This window comes from Argopecten irradians, chromosome 9 (genome assembly GCF_041381155.1).
Source record: "Argopecten irradians isolate NY chromosome 9, Ai_NY, whole genome shotgun sequence".
Taxonomy (NCBI): domain Eukaryota; kingdom Metazoa; phylum Mollusca; class Bivalvia; order Pectinida; family Pectinidae; genus Argopecten; species Argopecten irradians.
Window position 1 is genome coordinate 29,082,576 of NC_091142.1, and position 26,695 is coordinate 29,109,270.

The 26,695-nt window shown below is 36.0% G+C and overlaps 1 protein-coding gene across 3 annotated transcripts; it reads right to left on the reverse strand.

Moving 5' to 3' along the window:
• Positions 1-9,615: 9,615 nt before the first annotated feature.
• Positions 9,616-26,512, reverse strand: LOC138332004 (cytochrome P450 4A24-like). 3 transcript variants are annotated; one of them, XM_069279915.1, is made up of 14 exons: positions 23,246-26,512; positions 22,754-22,796; positions 21,745-21,908; positions 20,915-21,116; positions 20,161-20,288; positions 18,719-18,843; positions 15,397-15,459; positions 14,136-14,259; positions 13,501-13,633; positions 12,633-12,756; positions 11,456-11,651; positions 11,085-11,161; positions 10,557-10,622; positions 9,616-10,205 (listed from the first exon to the last, which is right to left on the reverse strand). In XM_069279915.1, the coding sequence occupies exons 3-14, from the start codon at positions 21,904-21,906 to the stop codon at positions 10,106-10,108; spliced, it is 1,500 nt and encodes a 499-aa protein (XP_069136016.1). In that variant the 5' UTR covers positions 21,907-21,908; positions 22,754-22,796; positions 23,246-26,512; the 3' UTR covers positions 9,616-10,105. The 3 variants fall into 3 exon arrangements, with proteins under 3 accessions (XP_069136016.1, XP_069136017.1, XP_069136018.1); XM_069279916.1 differs by lacking the exon at positions 22,754-22,796; XM_069279917.1 differs by lacking the exons at positions 22,754-22,796; positions 23,246-26,512 and having other exon boundaries at positions 20,915-21,111; positions 21,745-21,884.
• Positions 26,513-26,695: the final 183 nt, after the last annotated feature.

Consider the following 26,695-nt stretch of genomic DNA (forward strand, 5'->3'; position numbering starts at 1 on the left):
TTAAGTACATTTTACATAATCATCTAGAAAACACCCACGAACCAACTCGCCCCGTGCAAAAGTAATGAGAAGCAGAAGTTGGTTGAATTGAATTGAATCGTTTCTGGGCACGCGTGAAGTTGGTTAAAACAATGAAGTACTTAAGTAGATACATTGGTTAAAACACGAAGGTAGATATGTTAAACTTCTTAGACCAAAAAACATATGTCTGTTTAGGGTTACATTTGCAAAAAAATATAGTCGATCGGTCGGAAGGATTCTTCTTTTAGTATCTGAGATCGAAATCCCGACTGGTTTTTTTTTTCGTAGAAAAGTGTGAAAAAATTAGGGTCGGGGGTAAAACAAATAAGGGTCGGTCGGGTAACCATTAACAGACATATTTTTTTGGTTTGAAACACTTCAGTAGAAATGTTAAACTACTTAAGTAGACGTTGGTTAAAACACTTATGTAGATATGTTAAACAACTTAAGTAGAAGTTTGTTAAAACAATGAAGTACTTCAGTAGATACGTTAAACTACTTAAGTAAAGTTGATTCAAACAATGAAGTACTTAAGTAGATGTTAAACTACTTAAGTAGAAGCTGGTTAAAATAATGAAGTACTTATAAATAGATATGTTAAACTTCTTAAGTAAAAGTTGGTTTAAACAAGAAAGTACTTAAGTAGATATGTTAAACTACTTAAGTAGAAGTTGGTTAAAGCAATGAAGTACTTAAGTAGACATGTTAAACTACTTAAGTAAAAGTTGGTTAAAGCAATGAAGTACTTAAGTAGATATGTTAAACTACTTAAGTAAAAGTTGGTTAAAGCAATGAAGTACTTAAGTAGATATGTTAAACTACTTAAGTAGAAGTTGGTTAAAACAATGAAGTACTTAAGTAGATATTTTCAACTACTTAAGTAGAAGTTGGTTAAAACAATGAAGTACTTAAGTAGATATGTTAAACTACTTAAGTAGAAGTTGGTTAAAACAATGAAGTACTTAAGTAGATATGTTAAACTACTTAAGTAGAAGTTGGTAAAACAATGAACTACTTAAGTAGATATGTAAAACTACTTAAGTAGACATTGGTTAAACTACTGAAGTAGAAATTGGATAAAACAATGAAGTACTTAAGTAGATATGTTAAACTTGGGACGAAATGGTAGAGAATATTTGCAATTATGTGATGTACAATATTTTTCATTATGTTGACAGGGAACATAATGGACAAAGGCAAACACATAATGAAGTTCAACAATAATGTCATTATAGATTCAACACTTAAGTGCGAGAAAACCTGACCATTATGTACATAATTGACATTATGTACGTATTTTAGCACTTAAGTACGAAAATGATGTACTTAAGTGTGAAAAAGAGACACTTAAGTGGACATAAAAGTTACTTAAGTTGTTAAAGTTATGTACTTAAGTAGTTTTGGTATTTTATCCTGAAACGGCCTTCCATACTTTATAAGGTCGCAGCCCTTCGTACATGAAAATAAAGAAAAAAACACACTCTTCAAAATTCAATCCTACACATTGACAGCTTCAGTTTGCGGCCGCCATTTTTTTTTATCCACTGTAAAAAAATCTCATCAGCGGGAATGCGATGTTTGAAGTCAGCTCATTATATAATCAAGCGATTCAAAGCCTTTTAAGATCCGACGAACGTGATCTTCATCCGACAGAAGCTCAGTGCTGTTGCTCTTTATTTGCAAGCGTTCAAGTGATAAACTAACGTCCAATATAATCACCTGACCAAAAACGGCATATCTGTTACGGAAATAAAAGTTTCTTTCTTCTCTTATGTGGGTTTCCTTCTCAAATGGGGATTTTGGGACAAGGATAGTGTGTGAATATATATGGATAAAAAATAAACAAAAAATTCGGCTCCGTTATTTCCATAAATTGAACTTTTTAACATTGCATCATATTACCAAACTTGATATCGTCTTTAGACGTCACATTGTCAGATTGGTTCCCAGTCGTCAGTAAGCCCAACACAGGGATCTGATAATTAGTTACAGTTTATAGAAATACAGGTTACAAGAGTCGTTGTTGTTGCATACAGAATATATTCCACAGGGTGAGTTACTTGTTAAAAGTTACGAGCTTGAACTCGAGTATGGAAAACATTGTATGACCTGTGTCTACCACAATACGTTTTAAAGGTCTAAATCTTACATTTGTCTTATACATGTACACCATGTAGAGTATGATTCCAGCCGATTTATTATATAAATCTATACAACGACTGAAAATGGTTATACATGTCTATAAACTAATTAATTTGCAGATGCCTTTGAGCTCCAACATTCGGACGAGGACAACTGTACAATTTTAAAAGTGAACGAATCCATGTACAAGTTGATGTTAAGAAACAAACAATGTATTGTGTCTAGATTATTGTACATGTATTTCACCACTATATGAAGACGGACCATGTTACAACTCATTTAAATGTTGCTAATGTAAGTATTTTCATTTGTACAGATCAGCATACATACACTGATTATACGTGTAACAAAAATGCGAAAAAGTAGCCAAAACAAATCGATTTATTGTGATAATCAATCAACTATCATTTGTAAAATAATGAGATACATTTGTGTATCAGTCATCGTATATACATGTTTTTTTTTATTAAAGTCAACAATAAATCCATGGAAAATATCCCGTTTGACATAAAACCCCAAAACATGTACCTTTTCGAAACACCTTTTAATTTAAAAAAATTGAGAATATAAAACGAGACTGATAATTTTGTAGAGTTGCAAAAGTTATTAACACTACACTTATCATCATCTTCTGAACAATTTAAATAAAATGTTCACCTTCATAACGTTAACGCGGGTCGTCTTATGCTTTCCGCCTCGTTCTAATCATCGTGAGTTAGTTGACTATCACTGCGTCAGACGAAAAAACAGCTCAATGAATCTTTTCTTCAGTTTTAAAGAAACATTTTTTTTGAATGGCAGTGTTTATTGGTCTTTGGTCCAATTAGTGACAGTCGCGCGATGTCTTTCACCTTTGAGTTCGAAACCTTTGTGGAGTGGGGCAGTTGTCAGGATTTTGAAACATATCGATGGGTTTTCTCCCAATACTCTGGCTTTATTTTTTCTCTCGATAAGACTCGTCCTTACATAGCCCTGTCTGATCTTATCCTTGATCACCAGACGAGCGTGACATTATTTTAAGGGCAATTTATAATATGGTTAACTAATCAATGTCATTTTAGATAGAGCCATTTTAGCATCACATTGAAACACAGTCAACCGGTATTCTTCTTAAAAACTTTGGTATCGTTTTACCACCAGTATGTCGTCTCTCCGTTGAGTTACACAATAATATTTGACTACTTTTTCCCGTAATGGAAGCACGTGTCTTTGTTTTTGAATTGCCGTCAACTGGAATATAAAGTAAAAATTGTCTATTAGATGAAGTACATATACACATGCATTGTTATTTTAACATATTTTTTAATATTACTCTTTACTCTGTGATCTAATTATTTAAAATGTTAACATCGACTTCTAAGCATACTTATAACAAGTCGTTTACTTCATACTTACAAATTGAAAATAATCAATAATCTGTATGCATCAATTAAAAGCACATTAAACGTTTTGTAAGATACATGTTTATATGTCTCCATTGTATTATCCATTAATTAAAACTGTAGATTTTCCTTACCTCATGTTGCCGCCGTGCCCTCTATAATCAATTGACACGAAGGTAGTCGATGGTTCAATGTTCAATGTGCACGTCACGGTTTGATAATATATCAAATAGACAAACCGTGTGCACGGATTAGTAAACCGTGCGGACGGATTGCGGACGGATTGACAAACCGTGCGGACGGATTGTCAAACCGTGTGCACGGATTGGTAAACCGTGCGGACGGATTGTCAAACCGTGTGCACGGATTAGTAAACCGTGCGGACGGATTGACAAACCGTGTGCACGGATTGGTAAACCGTGCGGACGGATTGGCAAACCGTGTGCACGGATTAGTAAACCGTGTGCACGGATTGACAAACCGTGTGCACGGATTAGTAATCCGTGCGAACGGATTAACAAACCGAGTGCACGGATTAGTAAACCGTGTGCACGGATTGACAAACCGTGTGCACGGATTAGTAAACCGTGCGGACGGATTGACAAACCGTGTGCACGGATTGGTAAACCGTGTGCACGGATTCACAAACCGTGTGCACGGATTGACAAACCGTGTGCACGGATTAGTACTCCGTGCGAACGGATTAACAAACCGTGTGCACGGATTGGTAAACCGTGTGCACGGATTAGTCAACCGTGCGAACGGATTGACAAACCGTGTGAACGGATTGGTAAACAGTGTGCACGGATTCACAAACCGTGTGCACGGATTAGTAACCCGTGCGAACGGATTGACAAACCGTGTGCACGGATTAATAAACATATTTCCATGTCCCTTCGCGGGCTCCGTAGTATGTGTCTTCTATAAAGAATGGTATGACCTTGGTATCTTTAATGTTAGAGATTTGTTGGATGCTTATGGTAAATATACATACACAATTTTTTGCATTTTATATCTTTCATCCACCATTTACATTATATGAGGGTTTGAAAAAGGCAATAACTAAAGTTTTTCCTGTCCTTAAAGAAGGTTTGAATACACCCAATGACTTATTGTATCCAAAGTTTATTTATATGATTTTGAAAGATAAACCTGGTAATAGAACTATATACAAAAAGCTCATGTAAGCCCTCTATCACAAGAAAATATATTTTAAAATGGAATTGTGTCTTTGAACTTGATACTTGGTGGAGGAAAATAAATAAGGATTACTTTAAGGTCACACAAGATACAAAGTTACAACGGCTGCAGTACAGAATTCTACATCATATATTGCCAACTAATGTATTTTTATATAGATTTAAGTTTTAGATTCTGTCATGTGCACTTTCTGCAGGGAAGAGAAAGAAACTTTATTACATGTTTTTTATGAGTGTCCTCGAGTGAGAAAAGTATACCATGAGTTAGATTCCTGGATACAAGAAAAAAAACTCCTCTAACTATCAATTTGTCTCCAATTTCAATTCTACTTGGCCTGCCAGGTAAACAGTATATTGCTTTAAACATGGTTCTACTTCTTTTTAAACAATATGTATACAAATGTAGACTAAATAAAATGTATGTAAACTTTAATGTTCTAAAATCCCATAACATTTGTTATTATAAGGTGGAAAAGTATTTATACAATGAAAGAAATAATTACTCTGCCTTTCTTCATAGATGGGGTGGATGGCATAAACTGATGGATGATACACAAGTAACTAAAGAATAAGCTTCTTACCCAAATACTTTAATTATAATTCAGGTACATGCATGAGTAGACTGAAAATAGTAATGGTCCATACAGGTTGCTTTTTTCTGTTTCTGTATATTGTAATGGTCCATACAGGTAACATACAGAGATGCATACATACATTTCAAGGTTTCAATTGGAAAAAAAACAAGAGGCCCATGGACCTTAACGGTCACCCGAGTTCAGATACAGAATGAAACAAAGACATGCATACAAACACTATATATTTGCCCATCAGGCCCTTGAAGTCAGTCAGTGATTTCATAAATTTGACTTTTTAATCTATGAAGATTATTTTTTGGTTCCATCAAATCTGTGAATTAAGAAGAAAGATTATTGAAATGTTATCCATTTTGAACCCTTTTAGCCCCACCCCTCTGGCCCCTGGGGGTCGGCCATGACCAATATGGATATGATATTAAAATGCTATCTCAGGCTAATAATTCTAACCCAGATTGACTAATTTCCTATGAAAACTAAGCAAATAATGTTCCTAAATGTGTTATTCCTATATAAACTATAGTATATTTGACCCCCTCCCCAGGGGAAAATCTGAGATCCCAGGGCCATGAAATTCACAAATTTTTGTAAAGGGCCTTAAGACCTTCCAATCTATCAAGAGTATCTGATTCCATCAAATCTGTGAATTTAAAAAGAAGATTTTGGAAATTACCATTTTGACCCATTTGACTCCGCCCCTCTGGCCCCTGGGGGTCGGCCATGACCAATATGGAAATTATGTTAAAATGCTATTTCAGACTAATAATTCTAACCCAGTTTGACTAATTTCCTATGAAAAATAGGCAAATAATGTTCATAAATGTGTTTTTCCTATATAAACTAAAATAAACTTGACCCCCTCCCCAGAGGGAAACATGAGACCCCAGGGTCATATTATTCACAATTTTTGTATAGGACTTTAAGACCTTGCAGACTATTTGATTCTACCAGTTCCAGAATTTCATAAGAAGATTTTTGAAGTTTTAGCCTATTTGATCCGTTTTGGCCCCGCCCCTAAGGCCCCTGGGGATCAGTCATGGAAAATTTGGTATCAAGATTCAATGGCCTTCACATAGGGATAATTTTGACTACAATTGACTAATTTCCTATTATAATGACTAAATAATGCTAAAAAATAATTTGTTTTCCCTATATAAACTACAGTAAACTTAACCCCTTCCCCAGGGGAAACCTGAGACCCAATGGTCATATAATTCACAATTTTCATAAAACACCTTAAGACCTGTCCATCTATGACGAAAATTTGATTCTACCATTTCCAGTATTTAAGAAGATTTTTAAAGTTTTAGCCTATTTGCCCCTTTTGGCCCCGCCCCTCTACCCCGAGGGGGTTGACCAGGACCAATATAGATATAATATTAAAATGTTATCTCAGGCTAATAATTCTAAACATGTTTGACTCATTTCCTATGAAAATTGAGCAAAAAATGCTCATAAATGTGTTTTCCCTTTATTAACTATAGTAAACTCGGCTCCCTCCCCAAGGGGAAACGTGAGACCCCAGGGTTATATAATTCACAATTTTTGTAAAGGACCTCAAGACCTTTCCATCTATGAAGAGTATGTGATTCTACCATTTCCAGAATTTCAGAAGAAGATTTTTGAAGTTATAGCCTATTCGACCCCTTTTGATCCCCCCCCTTAAGGCCCCTGGGGGTCAGTCATGAAAAATTGGTTAATATGATTCAATGGCCATCTCATACTGATAATTCTGACAATATTTGACTCATTTCCTATTAAAAATGATCAAATAATACTCAAAAATGTGCTTTCCCTATATAAACTATGGTAAACTTAACCCCCTCCCCAGGGGGAAACCTGAGACCCCAGGGTCATATAATTCACAATTTTCAAAAAACACCTTAAGACCTGTCCATCTATGATGAGTATTTGATTCTACCATTTCCAGTATTTAAGAAAAAGATTTTTAAAGTTTTAACCTATTTGCCCCTTTTGGCCCCGCCCCTCTACCCCGAGGGGTTGACCAGGACCAAGATAGATATAATATTAAAATGTTATCTCAGGCTAATAATTCTAAACAAGTTTGACTCATTTCCTATAAAAATTGAGCAAAAAATGCTCATAAATGTGTTTTCCCTATATTAACTATAGTAAACTTGACTCCCTCCCCAGGGGGAAACGTGAGACCCCAGGGTCATATAATTCACAATTTTTGTAAAGGACCTCAAGATCTTTCCATCTATAAAGAGTATGTGATTCTACCATTTCCAGAATTTCAGAAGAAGATTTTTGAAGTTATAGCCTATTCGACCCCTTTTGATCCCCCCCCTTAAGGCCCCTGGGGGTCAGTCATGAAAAATTGGTTAATATGATTCAATGGCCATCTCATACTGATAATTCTGACAATATTTGACTCATTTCCTATTACAAATGATCAAATAATACTAAAAAAATGTGCTTTCCCTATATAAACTATGGTAAACTTAACCCCCTCCCCAGGGGGAAACCTGAGACCCCAGGGTCATATAATTCACAATTTTCAAAAAACACCTTAAGACCTGTCCATCTATGATGAGTATTTGATTCTACCATTTCCAGTATTTAAGAAAAAGATTTTTAAAGTTTTAACCTATTTGCCCCTTTTGGCCCCGCCCCTCTACCCCGAGGGGTTGACCAGGACCAAGATAGATATAATATTAAAATGTTATCTCAGGCTAATAATTCTAAACAAGTTTGACTCATTTCCTATAAAAATTGAGCAAAAAATGCTCATAAATGTGTTTTCCCTTTATAAACTATAGTAAACTTGACCCCCTCCCCAAGGGGAAACGTGAGACCCCAGGGTCATATAATTCACAATTTTTGTAAAGGACCTCAAGACCTTTCCATCTATGAAGAGTATGTGATTCTACCATTTCCAGAATTTCAGAAGAAGATTTTTGAAGTTATAGCCTATTCGACCCCTTTTGATCCCCCCCCTTAAGGCCCCTGGGGGTCAGTCATGAAAAATTGGTTAATATGATTCAATGGCCATCTCATACTGATAATTCTGACAATATTTGACTCATTTCCTATTAAAAATGATCAAATAATACTCAAAAATGTGTTTTCCCATATAAACTATGGTAAACGTAACCCCCTCCCCAGGGGGAAACCTGAGACCCTAGGGTCATATAATTCACAATTTTTGTAAAGGACCTTAGGAACATTCTATCTATGAAGAGTATTTAATTCTATCACATCTGTGAGTGGAGAAGAAGATTTTTTGAAATTTTAGTCAATTTTACCTCTTTTGGCCCCTTCCATAGTTCCCTGGGGGGTGGGGACCATATAATTCACAATTTCGATTGGCCTTATGCCTTAGAAGGTTTGTGCAAAATTTCATTGAAATTGCTTCAGCAGTTTTTGAGAAGAAGTCGAAAATGTAAATTGTTTACGGACATACGACGGACGACGCACGACGCACAACGCACGACGACGGACAAAAGGCGATTAGAATAGGTCACTTGAGACTTCGTCTCAGGTGACCTAAAAATTAAAACATTTGATCAGTAGCCCAATATATAAGTAATGTTACGGTAATTGATTATCTTATATTTTCCTGATACATTGTCATAAATAGTTGATATTAGACCAAATTAAAGTTGCGGTAATTAATTATCTTGTATTTTCCTGATACATTGACATAAATAGTTGATATTAGACTAAATTTAATCTTTACTTATTCCTGTCATAGCTACAAGTATGTTAATTCCAATGTACCAATAAGAATTGTCCATTGTGTGTACTGTATTCATTGTTATTGTACTGTGAATTGTATTATTATGCTGAAAACTAATAAAAAAAATCACGAGAAAAACAATTCTCCAAAAAAAAAAAAAAAAAAAGTATATGATATAGTTTAACGTGAGGTCTGAATCACCAATGTCACTATCTCGAAACCGCCGTATTGCGATACTAGTTTCACGTTCTTCATTGCTCTTGACAACATTTCGAGTTAACACTTAGACAAAAAACGTGTTTGAAAATTATTGTTTCTTTGTAATATTACCGTGCAAATTATGTTTATATTACACTCTAAATAAAATAGAACTAATGATCTTTTATATGATTACAAAATTTACACGGAAATACATTACAATACAATGTTGATTTTTATGTTTGGTTTTCTTCTGTCTTTCGCCAATCTTGTATTGCTAGTATATGAGACTACATATGTTAGTTCGTTCTCACGATGCAGATATATGGATGATTCATCAGGACAATGGGCCATTTGTGTATTACAATAACAAAAACCAGATTTGAAAATGAATTTATTATATTTATTATTAAGGGCAAATTTAAAACATAGATTTTATTTCTTATCATAAAAGAAGAGCTGTTTGACAGCAAAACTCGCCTTTTGACTTGCACTAAAAACTTAACCTAGTCATTTCGGCCCATTGGTCCTCTTGTGAATCTACAATATCCATCATGACGATAAAAACCAAAATTGTTAAAAATTAATATGGATAGCAATATTTCAACACTTGCATCAAAACTTTAACTTGGTCATTTCGACCCATTGGCCTCTTTAACCCAGTATTCCTTTCCTAAGAATGATTGGCCATACCTATCACAACAATTTGAATCCAACATTGTTATTGTGATTCCATAAGCCCTTTTCTTCGAGAGGCGATCTAAAAACCTTATTGAAGCAAAATTTAATTCATATGAATTGTGTGCAAAAGTCACTCATGCGTATTCTGAATAAGATTATATCATTCTAATGCATTCACTTCAAACATCATCGTTTTTCTAGTTTGATATATATTCCATTTTTTGAGCGAGTCACAATTTCCTTGTTCGGGATTGGCACGTGGTCGGGATCTGGTAATATCCGGAATCTGAAACATAAATAATGTCATAACTGAAATGAAATATTAGTTAACACTAAATGACCACTCAATTCCATATTTGCCACTTGTAAATGTACTTATTTTAGCGCAACTGAGAAAAATTGTAAATTATGAATTAATGGCGGGAACATAAAATAGTAAATGTTTACTTACGGAATGTAGCGCTGTACATAAAATAGCGCTTCAAAGAAAGCGTGAAAAGTTCTACATCTACCTACTGCTAAAATAAGTTAGTTTACAGTACATGTAGCATTTATATTATGTAATTCCCGATGATTAGCAAAGGGATGCTTAACAAGGAATACAACTGTAGCAAGTAAATAGTGATCTTTTACTTACCGTTGAACTAATTTTGCGAGGGCAACTTTTTGTTCATCTAATGCAAAATGCTGTCCGATACAATTTCTGAAGTATAAAGTAAAACTCGAGTTATCTACAGAAGAAAACACTGGAAAAAATGTTTGTTCAGGTCTATGTTCTTTGGCATTTTTTCTGACAAAATGTTAGCTAAAAGTATTATACCGTAGTTTTGTTTCGATTTTGGCATTGTACTAATAAAAAAATGGGATAAATGTGTAGACACTTATGTTGATATAACACAGTGTGATTACAAAAACTATCAATAATTAAGAACATTAGCACAATTAAATGATCTAATACATAGATATATATATATATCTCCAATTGTAAATTTCGCAAATTTTGTGGTCGTCGCAGCGCATGAAAGCATAACATATGAAATCGCAAGATCAGGTTATTAAGTATTAGACTGCAATCAAATTCATATTACTAAAAATATCCAATTTATAACAAAATTTGCTTTTTTGCGTGAAATTTAAATTTGTCGAAACTTTGTGTATATTGTACCTTGGCCCTGCTGAAAATGGAACATAGTCGTACGGATCTCTGTTTTTGTCATCAGCAAAACGATCCGGTCGGAATTCCTGTCAATATCAGAAAAAAAATCCATGAAAAGTATCACGTTACGCTCACAAACACATGGCGTAGAAATCAATAAGATATAATCTAGCTATGCAAGTCGATGTATTGTAATGGTCGCATACGGCTACAATACTTTTTTCGAAGTAGGCATCGTATGGTATCGCCGTAGTGCCTTCTCTTGATGAAATGCTATGGGACTGTATCTATATCGCTGATGATTTCTAACAAACCATAGTCGATTATAAAATTAAACCAACCCAGTATTATTGTATTTGTATAACAATCCTTTTTCCTACCTCGGGGTTAGCCCAGTACGCTTTGTTGCTGTTAAGCACGTGAATAAGAATATTGACTTCCGTATTAACCGGAAGTTTAACGCCATCTATCTCCATCTCTCGTGTGGTCACTCTCCCTATGCCCGGCACTGGTGCACGCATTCTCATGGATTCCTTCATGAATAACGATAACCTGCTGAACTCCTGGATATCCGACCTGATCAAAGATAATTTCATATTTGTATTAACTTAATATTTTGTAAATTCTGAACTATTAAAATTGGTCGACCGCTAAGGTTGTTGGCTGATTTTATCAGGATGGTATAACACCATACCTACATGAAACATTTGCTGTAAATATTACATTATAAAATCTAAAATACTAGCCTTGGTCAATCACAAAGGTTAATATCTGATTATATCAGGTTGATATAACACCATGTCTACATGAAATATTTGAATCAGCCTTACTAGTAACTATCAAAATGACCATCGTACAATGTATAGCAGAATACGGCAATTATAGTATAAGTATTAATACATCGAGTTGTTCGAGCCCATAAAATGACATGCAGGTAGGTGAAATTGTAAATATCAACAAATAAAAAAAAATTCAATCTAATTATGACAATCTTCTTCGTTTATTTAAGACCAGCATTACATTTGTGACATCAATATTAAATACTAGTATCAATGTAACAATGTTAGCTAAGGTGACTGACTACGTAATGACATCGTTAATACTCTAGTGGTTACTATCACTACCGTTATTCAACCCTTGACTATCTTATAACTGTCTAATAGTAACACTGAAGGCAACAGAAGACACAGGTAATTTAGTCATTAAATGCACATGAAATGAATTGAATAACGGCACATTATGGTTAACTGTTACTTTTAAGATGGAAGTCTCTTCAGGCCTGTAATTAGTTAGTTTTTTTCTTCTTAACAGCCTCTGGTTTTACTATGAGATAGTCCAGGACCCAGCACCATAAAACTGTTCTCAGACAGATTTTTACGCAAGTACATGTATATGATTTTACACAGTCTCGAGTAAAAAATCTGTCTGAAAAAGTTTTATGGCGCCCGGAATTATGGAATAACGTCAGGGATAGTAACCCCTGGAGTATCGAGGATGGGTTGATAATTGCAAAGTTAAAAAAATGATAAGTAATATTGTATTTGTTAGGTCTCCTACCATTCTACGTTCTGTCTATCTCCCAAAACTCTCTTCACTTCCTCGTAAACTTTCTGTTGTTCCTCTTGGTGTTGAGAGAGAAAGTACATCTCCCAGCTTATAGCTGAGGAGGTGGTGTCATGGCCTGTTTAGATATAAAAAAATCCATACATATTTAATATCATTTATGAATTGATTTCTTTATTATTTGAAAATCATTTGTTTCATGCAAATTGACTACAAAATTGCGAGCAGAAAACTATCTCTAGGAGTCAAAGTGACATAAGGATATATCCACAACTAACCGTCACTCTCCATCGCAATTACTCAGAAATGACGTCACGAAGTCATCCGGGCACTAACTGTCGGTGACTATAATTATATAAATTTCAAATATATTATCAACTATTATCGTTACAGCTGACAATGATAGTTAAAATTATTAAATTAAGAATATAAAAGTATACTTGTGTTTCAAGAATTGTGTATAAGACATTATCCTGTCCGTGGAAATGTATCCGAGCTCAGTGATTTTCAGAAAGGCGCACGTGTGTCAGTATCTGTGCTGTATATAGGGGGCTGGGCCGTGACAGGTAACCAATAGAGCAAACGACCAAAAATGGTTCCACTTCCCTGAATATCACTATTCATATATCAGGGTGTCTCAAAAACGATTATTAAAAATTGAAAAATTATTTTGTTATATTTTTTGTATATCTCAAATGCATTGTCAGCTCTCGTTATTCTCATTAACCAATCATCCATGTTTTGCTACACAGATTTTACGTCACTACATATGACGTACACTTGTTGATTTTGAATTTTACTTTATACAAATACTTGTATTTTATTGGTATATTATGTACTAGTAATTTACATGTAAACTTACCCTCAAACAGGAAAGTGTCGACTTCGTCTCTGATCTCACGGTCCGTCAGTCCAATACCATGCTCATCTCGGGCTGTCATCAAGATGTCAAGGAAATCACGATGGCGCTTTTTGAGGACGGACGGATCTTTTTCCTGAAACAATAAGAAACACTCAATAAAGGGACTTTATCTTTTTATTTAGGAATTGTTGGAATTGTAAGTACACTGTTACAGTAGTTGAATTATCAACGATAAATGTTGAATATTGAAATTTAATTCCTATGAACTGCGGTATATCATTTGTGAAGATTAAAAGGCATACAACAGCAGACACAACCTATCCCCGAAAAAGTTTTCAATTATGGTAGAAATTGCTTTCATGAACTCATGGTTTTGCATGTAATATTTGCCAATCTGATAGACATTTTTCGATGCTTATGCCGACTTGACCATTCGCTTAACCCAATGGTTGTATTACCTTTGAGAAGGTACTAACGAGAGTAAAGGAAACACAATAAACAGCAGCCATCAACGATGTCTACACTGTATTTATCTTCTGTGATAAAGCGTCGTGTCAACAGTACTGTTCGGTTTAATATGTGGTTGCTCTTTATCAGGTTTTAGCTGTTTTCATGCTCATATTTGCTCCACTCACCAATATCCCTCGTCTTTCACGGATAACCTTTTCATCAAAATCGTGTATATAATTTGCGTATTTATAATATTCTCTTCCAGTCGGCGACAGGGAGAACGTAAAATCCGGCCACAACCATGGTGATCTTTTTTAAAAAAAAATGAAAAAATAAGATAATACCTTTCATATTTCATTAACTGTTATTCATTTTGTCAAAGAAAAAAAAAAAAAAAAAAAAAAAAAAAAAATCAAACTTACAGTAAGTGCTGTAAGGAACACACGTCCCCTGCCGTCAATTACATTTTCTAAACTATGGCAAGTTATTATTGTTTAGTTATACTTTCATTGTATGACGTTTGAACAAATTCTGTCGATATATTCTCAAGATATCGTCCGGAAAATAATATTTATGAAACAATCTATTTTTAGTAACAGTGACCTTTCGGAAAATAATATTTATGAAACAATCTATTTTTAGTAACAGTGACCTTTGTAGTTGCCCTTCTGACCCTAAATTAAATCCAAAGCTGTGTTAACTCCTATGTTACCATTAAATGAAGTTGGAACAAATTCTGTTGATGTGTTCTAAAGTTATCGTCCGGAAACTAAACTTTTTTAACTTCTATCACAAACTTTATTTTCTCATTTGCTATCATTGTATGAAGTTTGAACACATTCTTTTCTTCTCAAGTTATCGTCTTGTAACTACAATGTTTGAAACATTCTGTTTTTGGTAGCAGTGATCTTTGTAGGTGACCTTTTGACTTCAAAATCCAAAATCAAGCTATTTTATCTTACCATTGTATGAATAAAACAAATTTTGTTGACGTGTTCTCACGTTATTGTCTGGAAACTAAAATTTTATGTAACAATCTATTTTTAGTAACAGTGCTGTTGCCCTTTTGATCCCAAAATCAATCCCAAGCTGTATTTTAATATGCTACTATTGTGTGCAATTTAATCAAAATCCACTAATTCCTTCTCAAGTTCTCTTCTTGAAACCAAATTCGGACAGACAGACAGACAGACAGACAGACAGACGGACGGACGGACACACATACAGACAGAGAGACGGGAACAAACATTATACTCCCCTCCCGTTTCACCGACAGGGGACTAACCATTAAAGCTAGTATGTATTTGAAGAAGTTGTAAGCTCGCTCAAACATTTAGACTACTTATCGTCTCTAACATCATTTGGTTCTATAAGGCAAACGGATATAATAACTTCAACTGAAGTTGAAATTGAGCCTTTTGTATTTTGTGTAGTTTTGAAACTTACAATATTCTGGCTTGTGACAAATACCCAAGTCGCCTTGTCGCCTCTACAAAAGGATGGCTAGATCTGTAAAGAAAGTTTTTTGTGACATATTTCATTTGACTGTTAATTTTTTAAAGCTATATTAAACTGTAATTCTATTTGGCTTGTAACAATAATTTTCATTAGCTTAAAAATATCAATTTCCTTTATTAGTCCTTAAAGCTCAAGGAAAATATGGCGTCTCTGTTTGTAATGTCACTTCTGATTGGCTGAGATAACTGCGTAATGAATACATTGAAAAAAGAATCCCGAAATGAATAGTTTTAAAAGATTTTTTGTGTAATAGATATAATAGAATTTTTTTAGTATATTATCATCATGAAAAGCGTTCTTTATTTAGATTACACTTAGATTTTTGTAATATATCTTCATCAAACAGAAATCATAATAATGACGTTACGTCTTCTCATTTTTGTGAAACGACGGGAAAACAATGAAATTTTCAGCTTTTTTTTTCTCTAAAAAATCGATAAATGTCATATTTTGAAAAAAAAAGATTAACAAAACACCTTGTTACAATCATTTCGAATTGCACTTACCTTTGTGTAAACACATGAGTACCATAAAAAGATAGATGCATCAATGAGGTCGGAAAAGAGGGAACCCCCCCCCCGAAAGGAAAATGAAAAAAAAACATCCTTAAAATGAATAAATTAAGGACGAGCAAGGTTTATTGATGGAGGAAAGGCGGAGTTCCCAGAGAAGAAAAAAACACCACCAGCAGTCAATGTCTGGCAACTGCCCCACAAAGGATTCGAACAAGCGACCAAGAGGTGGAGGGCTAGTGGCAATATGTAGAGACATCATACCGCGGCCCCAATTAATCGACTCTGTTTTAGTGAACAACTGGAAAACATAGAATTTTTCAGAACGTGCCAGAACGAAACGTACCACTGTGATTATTGTCCTTGATTTTTTTTCCTGAAGACACGATGGTATAGCACAGCTCATTACCACAAAACTAAAACCTTTCGGTCTCGCGACTGTTCCTTTGGTTTTCATCATGCTGCTGCAGGTTGGCGTAGGATTTCAGTATTCCAGGAAAATAAATGTCCACATCTATTTCGACGATTCCCTCATGATCCACCTAGTGTAGGAATCGTTGGAGCGGAACGGCCGTCTGGTCCTGAAACGTTTGCTCAAAGTCGATTTCATTCCTTCCTGAGAGAAGTCCGAGGTTTTTCTCCTCAGTACTTTGTCTTCCTGGGAAACCGTTTCAACACAGTTCGGGGTATTGCCCTTCCATCTTTGGAGAAGTTCCGAGAAGGCCAAAGATCTTGCTCTGACCTACTCTTCACTGGGCATTCGTCCAGCGTTGGTCTCTCAGTTTTCTGGTAATATCAACTCCTCGGCAGATGTAGTCCCCCTAGGGAGACTTCACATCAACACCTTTCTAGATGTTCTTCCTCGCAAGCTGGGTGCCTGCCAGCAGGGAATGGGGGGCGTGGCTTCCTCTCAACCAATCCATGAAGGAGTTTGCTCGATGGTGGAAAGATTATGTTCTACAGGGGTTCCGTCCAAGTCATCTCCCACCATGACCTTGTTCACAGATGACAGGTTGGGAGGGGGGGTGCTCACCTCGACAGCCGTTGCCAGTCGGGGGAGTGGTCTGGGGATCAGGTCTCCGATCACATCAACGTGCTGGAGATATGGGCTGTTCGGTTGGCTCTGCAGGCTTTTCAGAAGATTCTACATTCCAAGGTGGTTTGTATGACTACGGACAACTCTACAGTTGTCGCGTATCTTGAGAGAAAGGGTGAGGGGCATGTGCCCTCGCCATTCGTGTTCTTCTATTCTGTCAAGAAATGCGGTTAACTCTCTTAGTCAAGCATCTTCAAGACAGGTTGAATGTTCTGGCGGATACTCTTTCCAAGCGCCGCAAGCCGGTTGTGACAGAAAGGCAGCTAGATCCCCCGATATTCGAGGGCATCTGCTAGGTTTGGAACAGACCTCCTTTTCGCCACTTCCATGAACAACTCCGGTGCCAGACCAAATGACTTGGGATGTGGACCTTCTATCTCTGGATAGGGAGGGGATACATGCTTATGCATTCCCTCCATTCAACCTGTTGGGCAGGGTTCTAATAGAATTTTCGGGAGCGTCATTTCCCCTCCTTCTGATAGCGCCCATGTGACCGAGACAATCCTGGTTTCCGGAGCTCTTGTCGTTTCTGTAGGTGGATATTCCTCTGGTTTTCTCCTGCGCCAGCCTCGGTCCCGGATGATCCATTCATGAACGTGGAAGCTATCTCAGGAGGCCTCGCTCTGTCAGGCTTTTCTTAAGACGTGTCAGCTTGCATCGCCCGATCAATAAGGTCTTCCTCACCTGCCGTCTACCAGTCATGGAAGATCTTCTGTGATTGGTGTATCGACAGGAATATTGATCAGGTCAAGGCCTCTGTCCGTATGATTGCGGATTCCCTTCTCCATTTGTTTAGGGAACGCAAACTTGCCTCTGGTACTATTGCAGGCTATCGCATGGCTATTTCCAGTGTACTGTATTCTCATGGTAGACCAGAGTTAGGGTCTTCCAACTCTTTGTCTGCCCTGATTTGGGGGGTTCAATCTGGACATGTCTAGGGTACGGCAGTTAGCTCCACAGTGGAAGTCTAGCACCTGTGTTACTGAAAGGGGCTCCTTATGAGCCTTTGGTGTCGGTCTCCATTAAGGTTTTTACTTTTGACTTCCTGCCCGCTCTTGCCTCAGACCGTAAGAGGAGTGATATCCATCTATTCACTTCTCTCTTTTTATAGTACACATGTGTTCACATATTTATTGTGATAAAATTATGACATTTATCGATTTTTAAGGGGAAAAGGGCTGAAAATTTCATTGTTTTCCCGTCATTTCACAAAAATGAGAAGACGTAACGTCATTAATATAATTTAATCGTATTCAGGATGTTTCAATCATATTAAAAATGTGTTTATTTGCCTCTGATTGTTTGGTTCTCTATCTATGCGCATATATACGAATGTGTCATTTTGACCATTTTTGATAACTGAAATCCAAGATGGCCGCCATATGACCCTCATGGGACATTTGTTGTCAATGGCAACAAGCATAAAATGAAAATTAACATCATACCGGTCCTAAAAATTCATGTTTCGAAAAACTGCTAGAGGGGTACATTGGAACCTATTTCTCCTCCCCCACTAGTACTAAACTGTCGAATCAACATTGATAGACTAATATAATGTTATGATATATTGACCTAATTTTAACCACTGGAAAACCTTCTTACAAATAGGATGGAGTGGATGGAACATCTGCCTAGCACATACCCTTCTTCTTGAATTTTGCCTTTGTAGGAGACAGAACATCGCATCATAGTGTCAAGTGTAGCCAATCCCACCAAGTCATATATCTCTACACTTTTACCGCCAGAGGTCGCCTTCTCCAACTTATCCTGTTTCGTAAAAACGATAATTATAAATTGAAATCTGAACTTTTTTATGCTGAATTTGGAACGTGTTTATACACCGGATCTACGGAACAAAAATTAACATGGTAAAGATATGCAGACCTAAAACCATCGGAAAGGCTTAAAGAAATTTTAGATGCATGTTTTGTGTACCACAGGATATCCGATAAGGTTTGTGCGGGACTTGTATCTCCAGTGGTGATGGGGCGTAACTCTTCGTAGTCTCCCGCCAAAATGACGTTAGCGCGGGATATTATATAACTTTAACCTACATAGAGGGTGCCTAGTGTCACCGCGAGGATATCGTTGTCGCCCTAGACGAAGATGGCGTAAAAAAACCCGAGTACGCATCTTTTTCGGGCGGTTAATATTTTGCCTTGTTAAAAATACACTCGTTACTAGGGGGTAGCTACGAACGTGTCAATTGACTCCTATTGTTCTAATGCTAAGTGCCGTGTGGCACTTTGAAATGAAAATATCTCTCGACCAATCAGAATGCAAGATACGCACTTGAGGTGTAAAGAAATATTTTAACGTCATTCCATCACAAATAGAAAAAAAATTGTCACGCACAAATGTTATCAGGTATCACGTAGTATTGGAACAAGTCCCATTCGACTTGTGATGTCCATGTCTAAGATTGCGGGACAAGAGGAGACAGCCAAGTATGTACTTTTCCCTACTGGTGCAATGCCATGTACGTTTTGGCTTAAGAATGACGGTTTTACTTAGGGCACTCTACATCCAATCGGAACTCCTCGGATGTCACTCTCATACATTGACCTCGAAAGTGACACAAGAGCATCCATTTTGAAACTAATAACTATTTTCATAACGACTGGTTGCCACCGAGGATACAACCCCTCGAAAGTGTCAGTTTGCTGATGGTGCGTATTTTCCGTCTCGAAGGAGAAATTTTAAATTAAATTTCTCAAAATGCGAGTCCAACATTTCAATATTATAATTTTCTTATGCGCAGTTAGGGCGTAATTAGATGTTCTGGGCGACGAAAAAGTTACTTTTTCTTAGATATTCTTACACCTATCACATCCGAAAAGTTCCGATTGACCTACATCTACATTATATTGATAACCTTCATCCAACTGAAGTCAAAATAGTTTGAGTGTAAAAAAATCGTTTATCTCCAAAACCTGGCGTTTCTTGTTTTAAAATTTCGGTACAATATACCATGTCGTAGTCAAAAACATTTGATGGACGGAGACAATTTTATAATACCGCTGAAGGCCCATAGTATGATATTGTTAATGATCTGGGATTAAGTGAGCAAACACGTATACTAACATTGAATAGATCGAATACTTCATTGTAGATGTCAACATAGGGTTTCAGTACATCGAAGTGGAATGCGGGTGTCAGTAGGCGCCGGTTTCTTTCCCACTTCTTACCTTCACTGAGCAATAGACCATCACCTACAGTGTAGAGCACAATCAGAAACAAAACCGGTAATACAAAAGCTATTATGTAGTTAAAACAATGGGTTGTGTAAAGCGCTAGTTATAGCACAGTTATGACCTAAATTTAAAGCGGGCCTGTCGTGTACGATACATTTTGATTATGTGTTGCATTGCTCTATCACATAATCAGCCTGATATCGGGTGATCTGGCCGTGTAATATTTTTGCATATGTCACTAGTGTAATATGATCTGGAACGACTCTCATTGGCTGAGAATTCACTGTGACGTCAAGACAAAAACAAGATTTCGAGGACGGCAGGAAAAAATGGTGGCTTCCGCTGGATTTTCGCAATACATTTTGAAGTGAGATTCTTTGAAATGTAGGTTTTTGTAGTAATGTGATAAAAAGTATCTTAAAATGTTAATTTCTTATGGGATTTTATTAAACCTGTCTCGAAATTATAAGTTTTGCTCGCCAACTTCTTAGACTCTTTTCATAAAATCTCATATGAAATGTGATCATTAAGTACCTATGTAACATGGCATGCTTGTTATGTAGAAATATTATAAAGAACGCGATACAATTTATTCTCTTGGGTGGCGTATACAGTGCCAGTGTAAAACGCATGACGTTACTTACCTAACCAGTCCATCAAGCTGAAATACCCTCCTCCTCGGTGTTTCGGTTTCGGTTCCGAGGATCTGAGGACGACTTTAGCTGTGTCTGTGTGACATACGTTGAGGACAGGATAGAAGCCCATCAGCCAGTAACAGGTGATCTTAGTCTTTGTTTTTGCCACGACTTCACCACAAAGATCAATGAGGCCGTTGTAATCACTAAACTAAAATTACTTGTGATAAGAGATATTTGAAAAAGGTACCATAGATGGAAAACGAAATTAACATTCATCTTAGTATCACCAATGTTTAATGAAAAGGAAATAGAGAATTACAGTTTGCTTTAAGCTTCGTGTATAAAGCACCAAGTATTATGTATTTGCTTATTTCAGAGTTATCTGCCCTTGTCGGTAGGTATTGATTGTAACGCCATTTGTTTGCGAGCGTAACGTCATACATTTCGGAGAAAAAGAAATGGATTTCGCTAACAAAATAATGACGTCACAATGTATACCTACTCACAAGGGAAGTAACTCTGTATCAGGGCCAGATGAAACAGGATCCCACCCGGATGCACAATGCTAATTTGATTATCTCCCCATAGTATGAAAGACATAACGCAGAGACAAAATAAATATCAAGACAAATTTTAGTGATGTTTTACTATTCTAGAGATTAATGGCCGTCTAGGATATACAGCATAGCCAGTTAGTTTTGCATGTCAAAGTTTGGCGTTTTTGACAAAACAGGAAAATTACATTTATTAATAAGCAGTTTTTCAATATTTAACGAATCAAATTTATAAGACCATGGCAATGCAAAATCGCGAAAACATTAAAAAAATATACGTACCAGATGAAGGTGTCCCCATAGTGGATGGAACTTTCCTACTGGTTTGATTTTCTCTTCGCTATATAACTTAATGTTTGCTCTGTATTTTTGTATCACATCTATGGCTTTACGTAGACATATGGCCGCTAACAAGGTCCCGAGGACAAGTAAGATGGTGTCCATATCTAACAGAAAAAAACAAATTGTGTCACTAAATGTATTTTATAGAATGTTGAATGATTATGTCTGTGTTTCTATATTACTGTACACCAAGGGACCGTGCTGACAGCCGTCCATTCACATGTGGTATACGTTTTTACAATTAGCCTAGGGGATCGACAGTAAGTGTCAAATAGGGTACATGATTAAAAAATACGCTATCACAAAAAAGACATACAGAGTCATACCTTTGACACATATAAGTTCGATGGATATAGTGATGAATAGGGAATCACCTTAGCTGCTGATATGACGGCGATTTAATTTTAGATAAATCAAAACAACAATAGATAATAGACAAATTAACGTCAAACTATTCCTTAATATATATACCTCATCCTTCATATATATACCTCATTGTGCGAATAAAAAAAATAAAAAAAAAAATTATCTACACTGACCTGAGATGCGCTATGGTATCACATTACTTCAAGCTAAAATAGTACATCACATTTCAATTTTCTTTTGCCTGTGTCAATGTTTTATGCGGAAATATTTATTCATATTACAGGTATATTTAAGCTCACGTTTTCCGTCACATGGCTGATGTTTAAGTTCATAAATAGTATGTATAAAAAGTGTTTGAAAACTGGTTTTTATGCTCGTTGATTAAAAATTATAATAATCTACATGTAAATGAATACACGTTTAGGGTTATCCCCCGTTTATACTGGTGATATTATGCACACCTATGAACTTACGTCACTGGTGCAGTTAGACTAAAACAATGGAAGTTGATCAAAAGCGCATAAGGCTTACCTTAAGTATGGACTAAAACAGTGTAAGTTGATCAAAAGCGCATATGACTTACCTTAAGTGTAACTATTGACTCCTAAGTTGTTGATTATCTTGTCCTATATTTTGACAAAATATATGAAACGTGAACAAATTGTACGATTCAGTTTCGGAAAATATTTTTGTCACTAGATATTCATAATCGTATCAACACATTTACAAATGTCTATAGCAGGCACTACTGGTGTTTGTTTGGCCGGATTTGACCTTACAGAAAGTATACACGGTGAGCCTTGTTGACCTTGGCATGTAAATGGCGGTCGTAAATTATATGACACACAAACTTCATACAGAAAGACATTTCGAAAATGATCCTAATGTATACGTACACCCAACACGTGATATATAGGCATGCAACATATCACTGGTTTAAACGGATGATAATATTTATCATTGTTATTACCAGATTATGCCACAATGGATTTGTATTTCAAAATCAGTTTTCTTTACATTATAATAAATGAAAATAGTATTACCAGACTGTGAACTTAATACAATTATAACCTACCTTTAGTATGTTGTGCTCCAAGACTACCCTGTGAATACCAATACTACTGATGTGTGTCCATATTGCTATTGACGCTTGCCGCGTGATAAAACTTGACCTGAATTGGCACGATATGTATGGAAATCAGTTTGGGTCACGACAGTAAAGCTCATGTGTTTGTGAGTGAGATCAGTGGTGATAGTAACAATGTAATGTTAATTTGTGCAATACGTCACACGGTATAACATATCATACACATTTCAGTTAGCTACTGTCACCCGAACAGTTTTTGTATGTTATGGAGATATAACACAAAAATCTGAGAAGACAATTCTACATTGAAATAAAAGTAAAATCTAGTTTAATGATAGCACATATGTGAGAAAAACAGTCCAAGTTTGTGAGATGGCGTTTTAGTACACCAACTTGTACTGCAATGTATGTAATTTCAGTTTTGACGATTTTAATTTCATGACTAATACAGTTTAAAAACCGTTAATTAGACGTATATATCTAAAAACAAACATTTAATATCTGCCAAAAATTAAAAGTGGGTGAAATTAAAACTCTCAAGCCGCCCAAAAGTATGACCATATACGGTTTGAACGGACTCCCGTAGATGTGGACTGTGCTTGTTTCCGGATTCCGGAAATAACACTAACACTAAACACTGCATATAACTTAGTAACACTGCGCTCTTTGGTGGAGACTATAAGTCTCCATCTCTGGGATGGCATTAATTTTTTGCCCGAAATTCCTGTAACCTCCATTACCGGGCATGATATGTCAAAATACAAAGCAGGCATGAAAAAGTTAATGACGTGACTTTGTACACATAAATTGTGATAAAATGTTTATCACAATATTGAAATTAATTGGTCAGAAACATGTGTGGCGAGTATGAATACATTCCGTTACCATTGTTTCTAGGTTGGAGGGTCTATCTTTCTGTTGGGGTTGAATTAGGTTTTCAGCTTTATACAGAATAAAAGACAGAGACTAAACAGTTAATGTAATGTCAGGTGTATTGTATATAAACGTAAATGAGATCTATACCTAGTTATATTTACAGTCACTGGTGAATTGATAGTATAAACCTCACTGATTTCAACCAAAGGCTACTCAACTTTATTTCTCGATAGATTGAGTATGTCACGCGCAATTTGGAACCGCGCGGATGAATTTATGATGGTCCAAATCAGACACTTTTGGTGTTTTCAGTACCGAACGTACGTTCGATGAACATGTACATGTATCAAAATAGGTTTGAACACATATACATGTACGTGTGTGTAAATACAAATGTAGAAAAGTTACATTGTTTATGTTACTACCGTACCTCTTTGAGCAACGCTTCTGTGCGTATGATAAATAAACAATGTTGAACAATGTACAGTTTTGCACATTCCGATGACGTTGCAATGTTTACATGTTGTGTGTCGGTGAGTCTGTGTTGTTCGCTAGATCTACATCCTATTTGTATTTTTAACACATTTGGTTGTACGCAAATGGATAAGATATGTCAGGACAACATCAGTCTTTCAGTTGCATAAGTTTAACCAAAACGACCTAGCACGATAATGCATTTTTTCACCTCGGGGACAGACAAGTCCTGTACGTTATCTACTGTGAATTGGCGAGAGTAGGCCTTACATACACAATGTGCGTTTGGGTGTTTCGAAATATCAATGAAACGGAATCCTTCAATTGTAGCTTTACAATACTTGTAATAGATATCTCAAATATTTATTGAAGTGTTTGAAACAACAATATAAATATAAGCTAACATTTTGAGAGCGGTAAACGTTTACAGTAGTGGGCCTACCTGTGTTTGTACATGTTCCTCGAAACGACGTCCGATACATTTCAAAATCTCCAGAATCCGGAAATAATGACATGGAACTATGTAAACATCAGTGTATTCAAGTTATTTCAAACGTGAAATGATTAAGTAGAACTCAAGTGATCACAAAATTGAACAAACACAGGCGGTTTGAATCGGACGCCGCGTCACAACTACGTTAAATATCCCGCCACGTTATGAATTGTGTAAGCGTGTGTAATCATACGAAGTAAAAGACTAAAACCAAACGGCTTTGCACCATGGTGTTTTTTTACAACAGATAAATAAAACGATTTATAGTTCCATACCGGGAAAACCCCAGATATATGCTTCATCAGACGGAACTCATTTTATTTGTATGTTCATTGATAAATTGGCGGGAACTTCCGCCACTTCGAGTGGCTGTTCCGAATACCTGTCGGAACCAAACGATAAAATTCAATTGTAGTCTTATAAATGCCATAAACACTATTAAGGGTAAATTTTGAGCTATGAAAATGATAGTTAAGACTGTAAATATAAGGATTAAAGTATCTTTCTTGTGGTTCCTCTTCGCGGTCCATTCCAAATATCGATACCCTACTCAACTTTATCCTTCGATAAAACCACCAGAAAGATACTTTAATCCTTAAATAACAGGATTAAGTATGCAAACTCACAAAACATATACTGCCCTTAATGTAGGATATTTATATACAAATTGTAGCAACCTAACCAGTCAAGTTGCTAATAAATTCAATAGAGTTGATTGATGGCTTCTCAGCTTCTCTGACATCTGAAGCTGGTCCCTACACCATGTCCCTGCGTTATTCAGGTATGAAATAGTTTATGGCATGCTTTTGTACATATAAATTGTTTTATTCGTGTGTGGCGAATACATTATGTTACCATTTTAACGAGAGCCTCGTGGCCTTTAACCTCTTGTTTTTAAACATGATAAGAGGGCATTCCTCCCTCTGCACAAATCACCTCCCTCTTCCCGCCTCCGGTTTCCTATACCACTGAGTTAAATTTGCTACGCTAACTTGTGGCAAGTCTAGAAATAGTCCTTCCTCGTTATGATCCAGTGTATTTAACCACCTCATCAGTATTATATCTTTCGACAGCAACATTAGTAATGCATGTTCCTTTTCGTGTAACACTTAAATGTTCGCGGTTTTGAAATTTTGAATCATTTTATAGACAGTAAATTTCCTGTTTAGACGACGTTGAATAATGATTATGTACATGGTAAAGGTATACTATTATGGAGTCCTAATATTTCAGCTTAGCCATTGCCACTCCGATGAATACTAATGCCATAATACTGAGAAGCCGAATTAAAGTAGAAAGATATCAGAAGATTGAGCGTTTCAAAATTCAATGACGTCGTCGCATAACATTAAAAATGTTAAAAAGTGTTGTTTTTTAAACTCAAAATTACTGTCTCATGACAACTGTCGTTGGTTTTTTTGTTTTTATTTTCACGTTGGAAGTGGTAGTTTTACGATACTGCAATCAAAATGATCCTTCTACATTCATTTGTTCCTTCAAATTCAAACCACGAAGACAATGGTAGGAATACGTTGATGATTTCTTAAAATAATGCTCATGTATTTGTTTATTTGATCTTTATTTCTTCACGTTGA

Excerpts from the sequence above, each read along its gene's own strand:
- LOC138332004 (XM_069279916.1), bottom strand. The coding sequence starts at position 21,906 with ATGGACACCATCTTACTTGTCCTCGGGACCTTGTTAGCGGCCATATGT. Across the intron at positions 15,460-18,718 it reads GGCAAAATTCAAGAAGAAGG|ATCTAGCCATCCTTTTGTAG; the intron begins GTATGTGCTAGG and ends CTTTCTTTACAG. Across the intron at positions 11,652-12,632 it reads GATAGACAGAACGTAGAATG|GTCGGATATCCAGGAGTTCA; the intron begins GTAGGAGACCTA and ends ATCTTTGATCAG.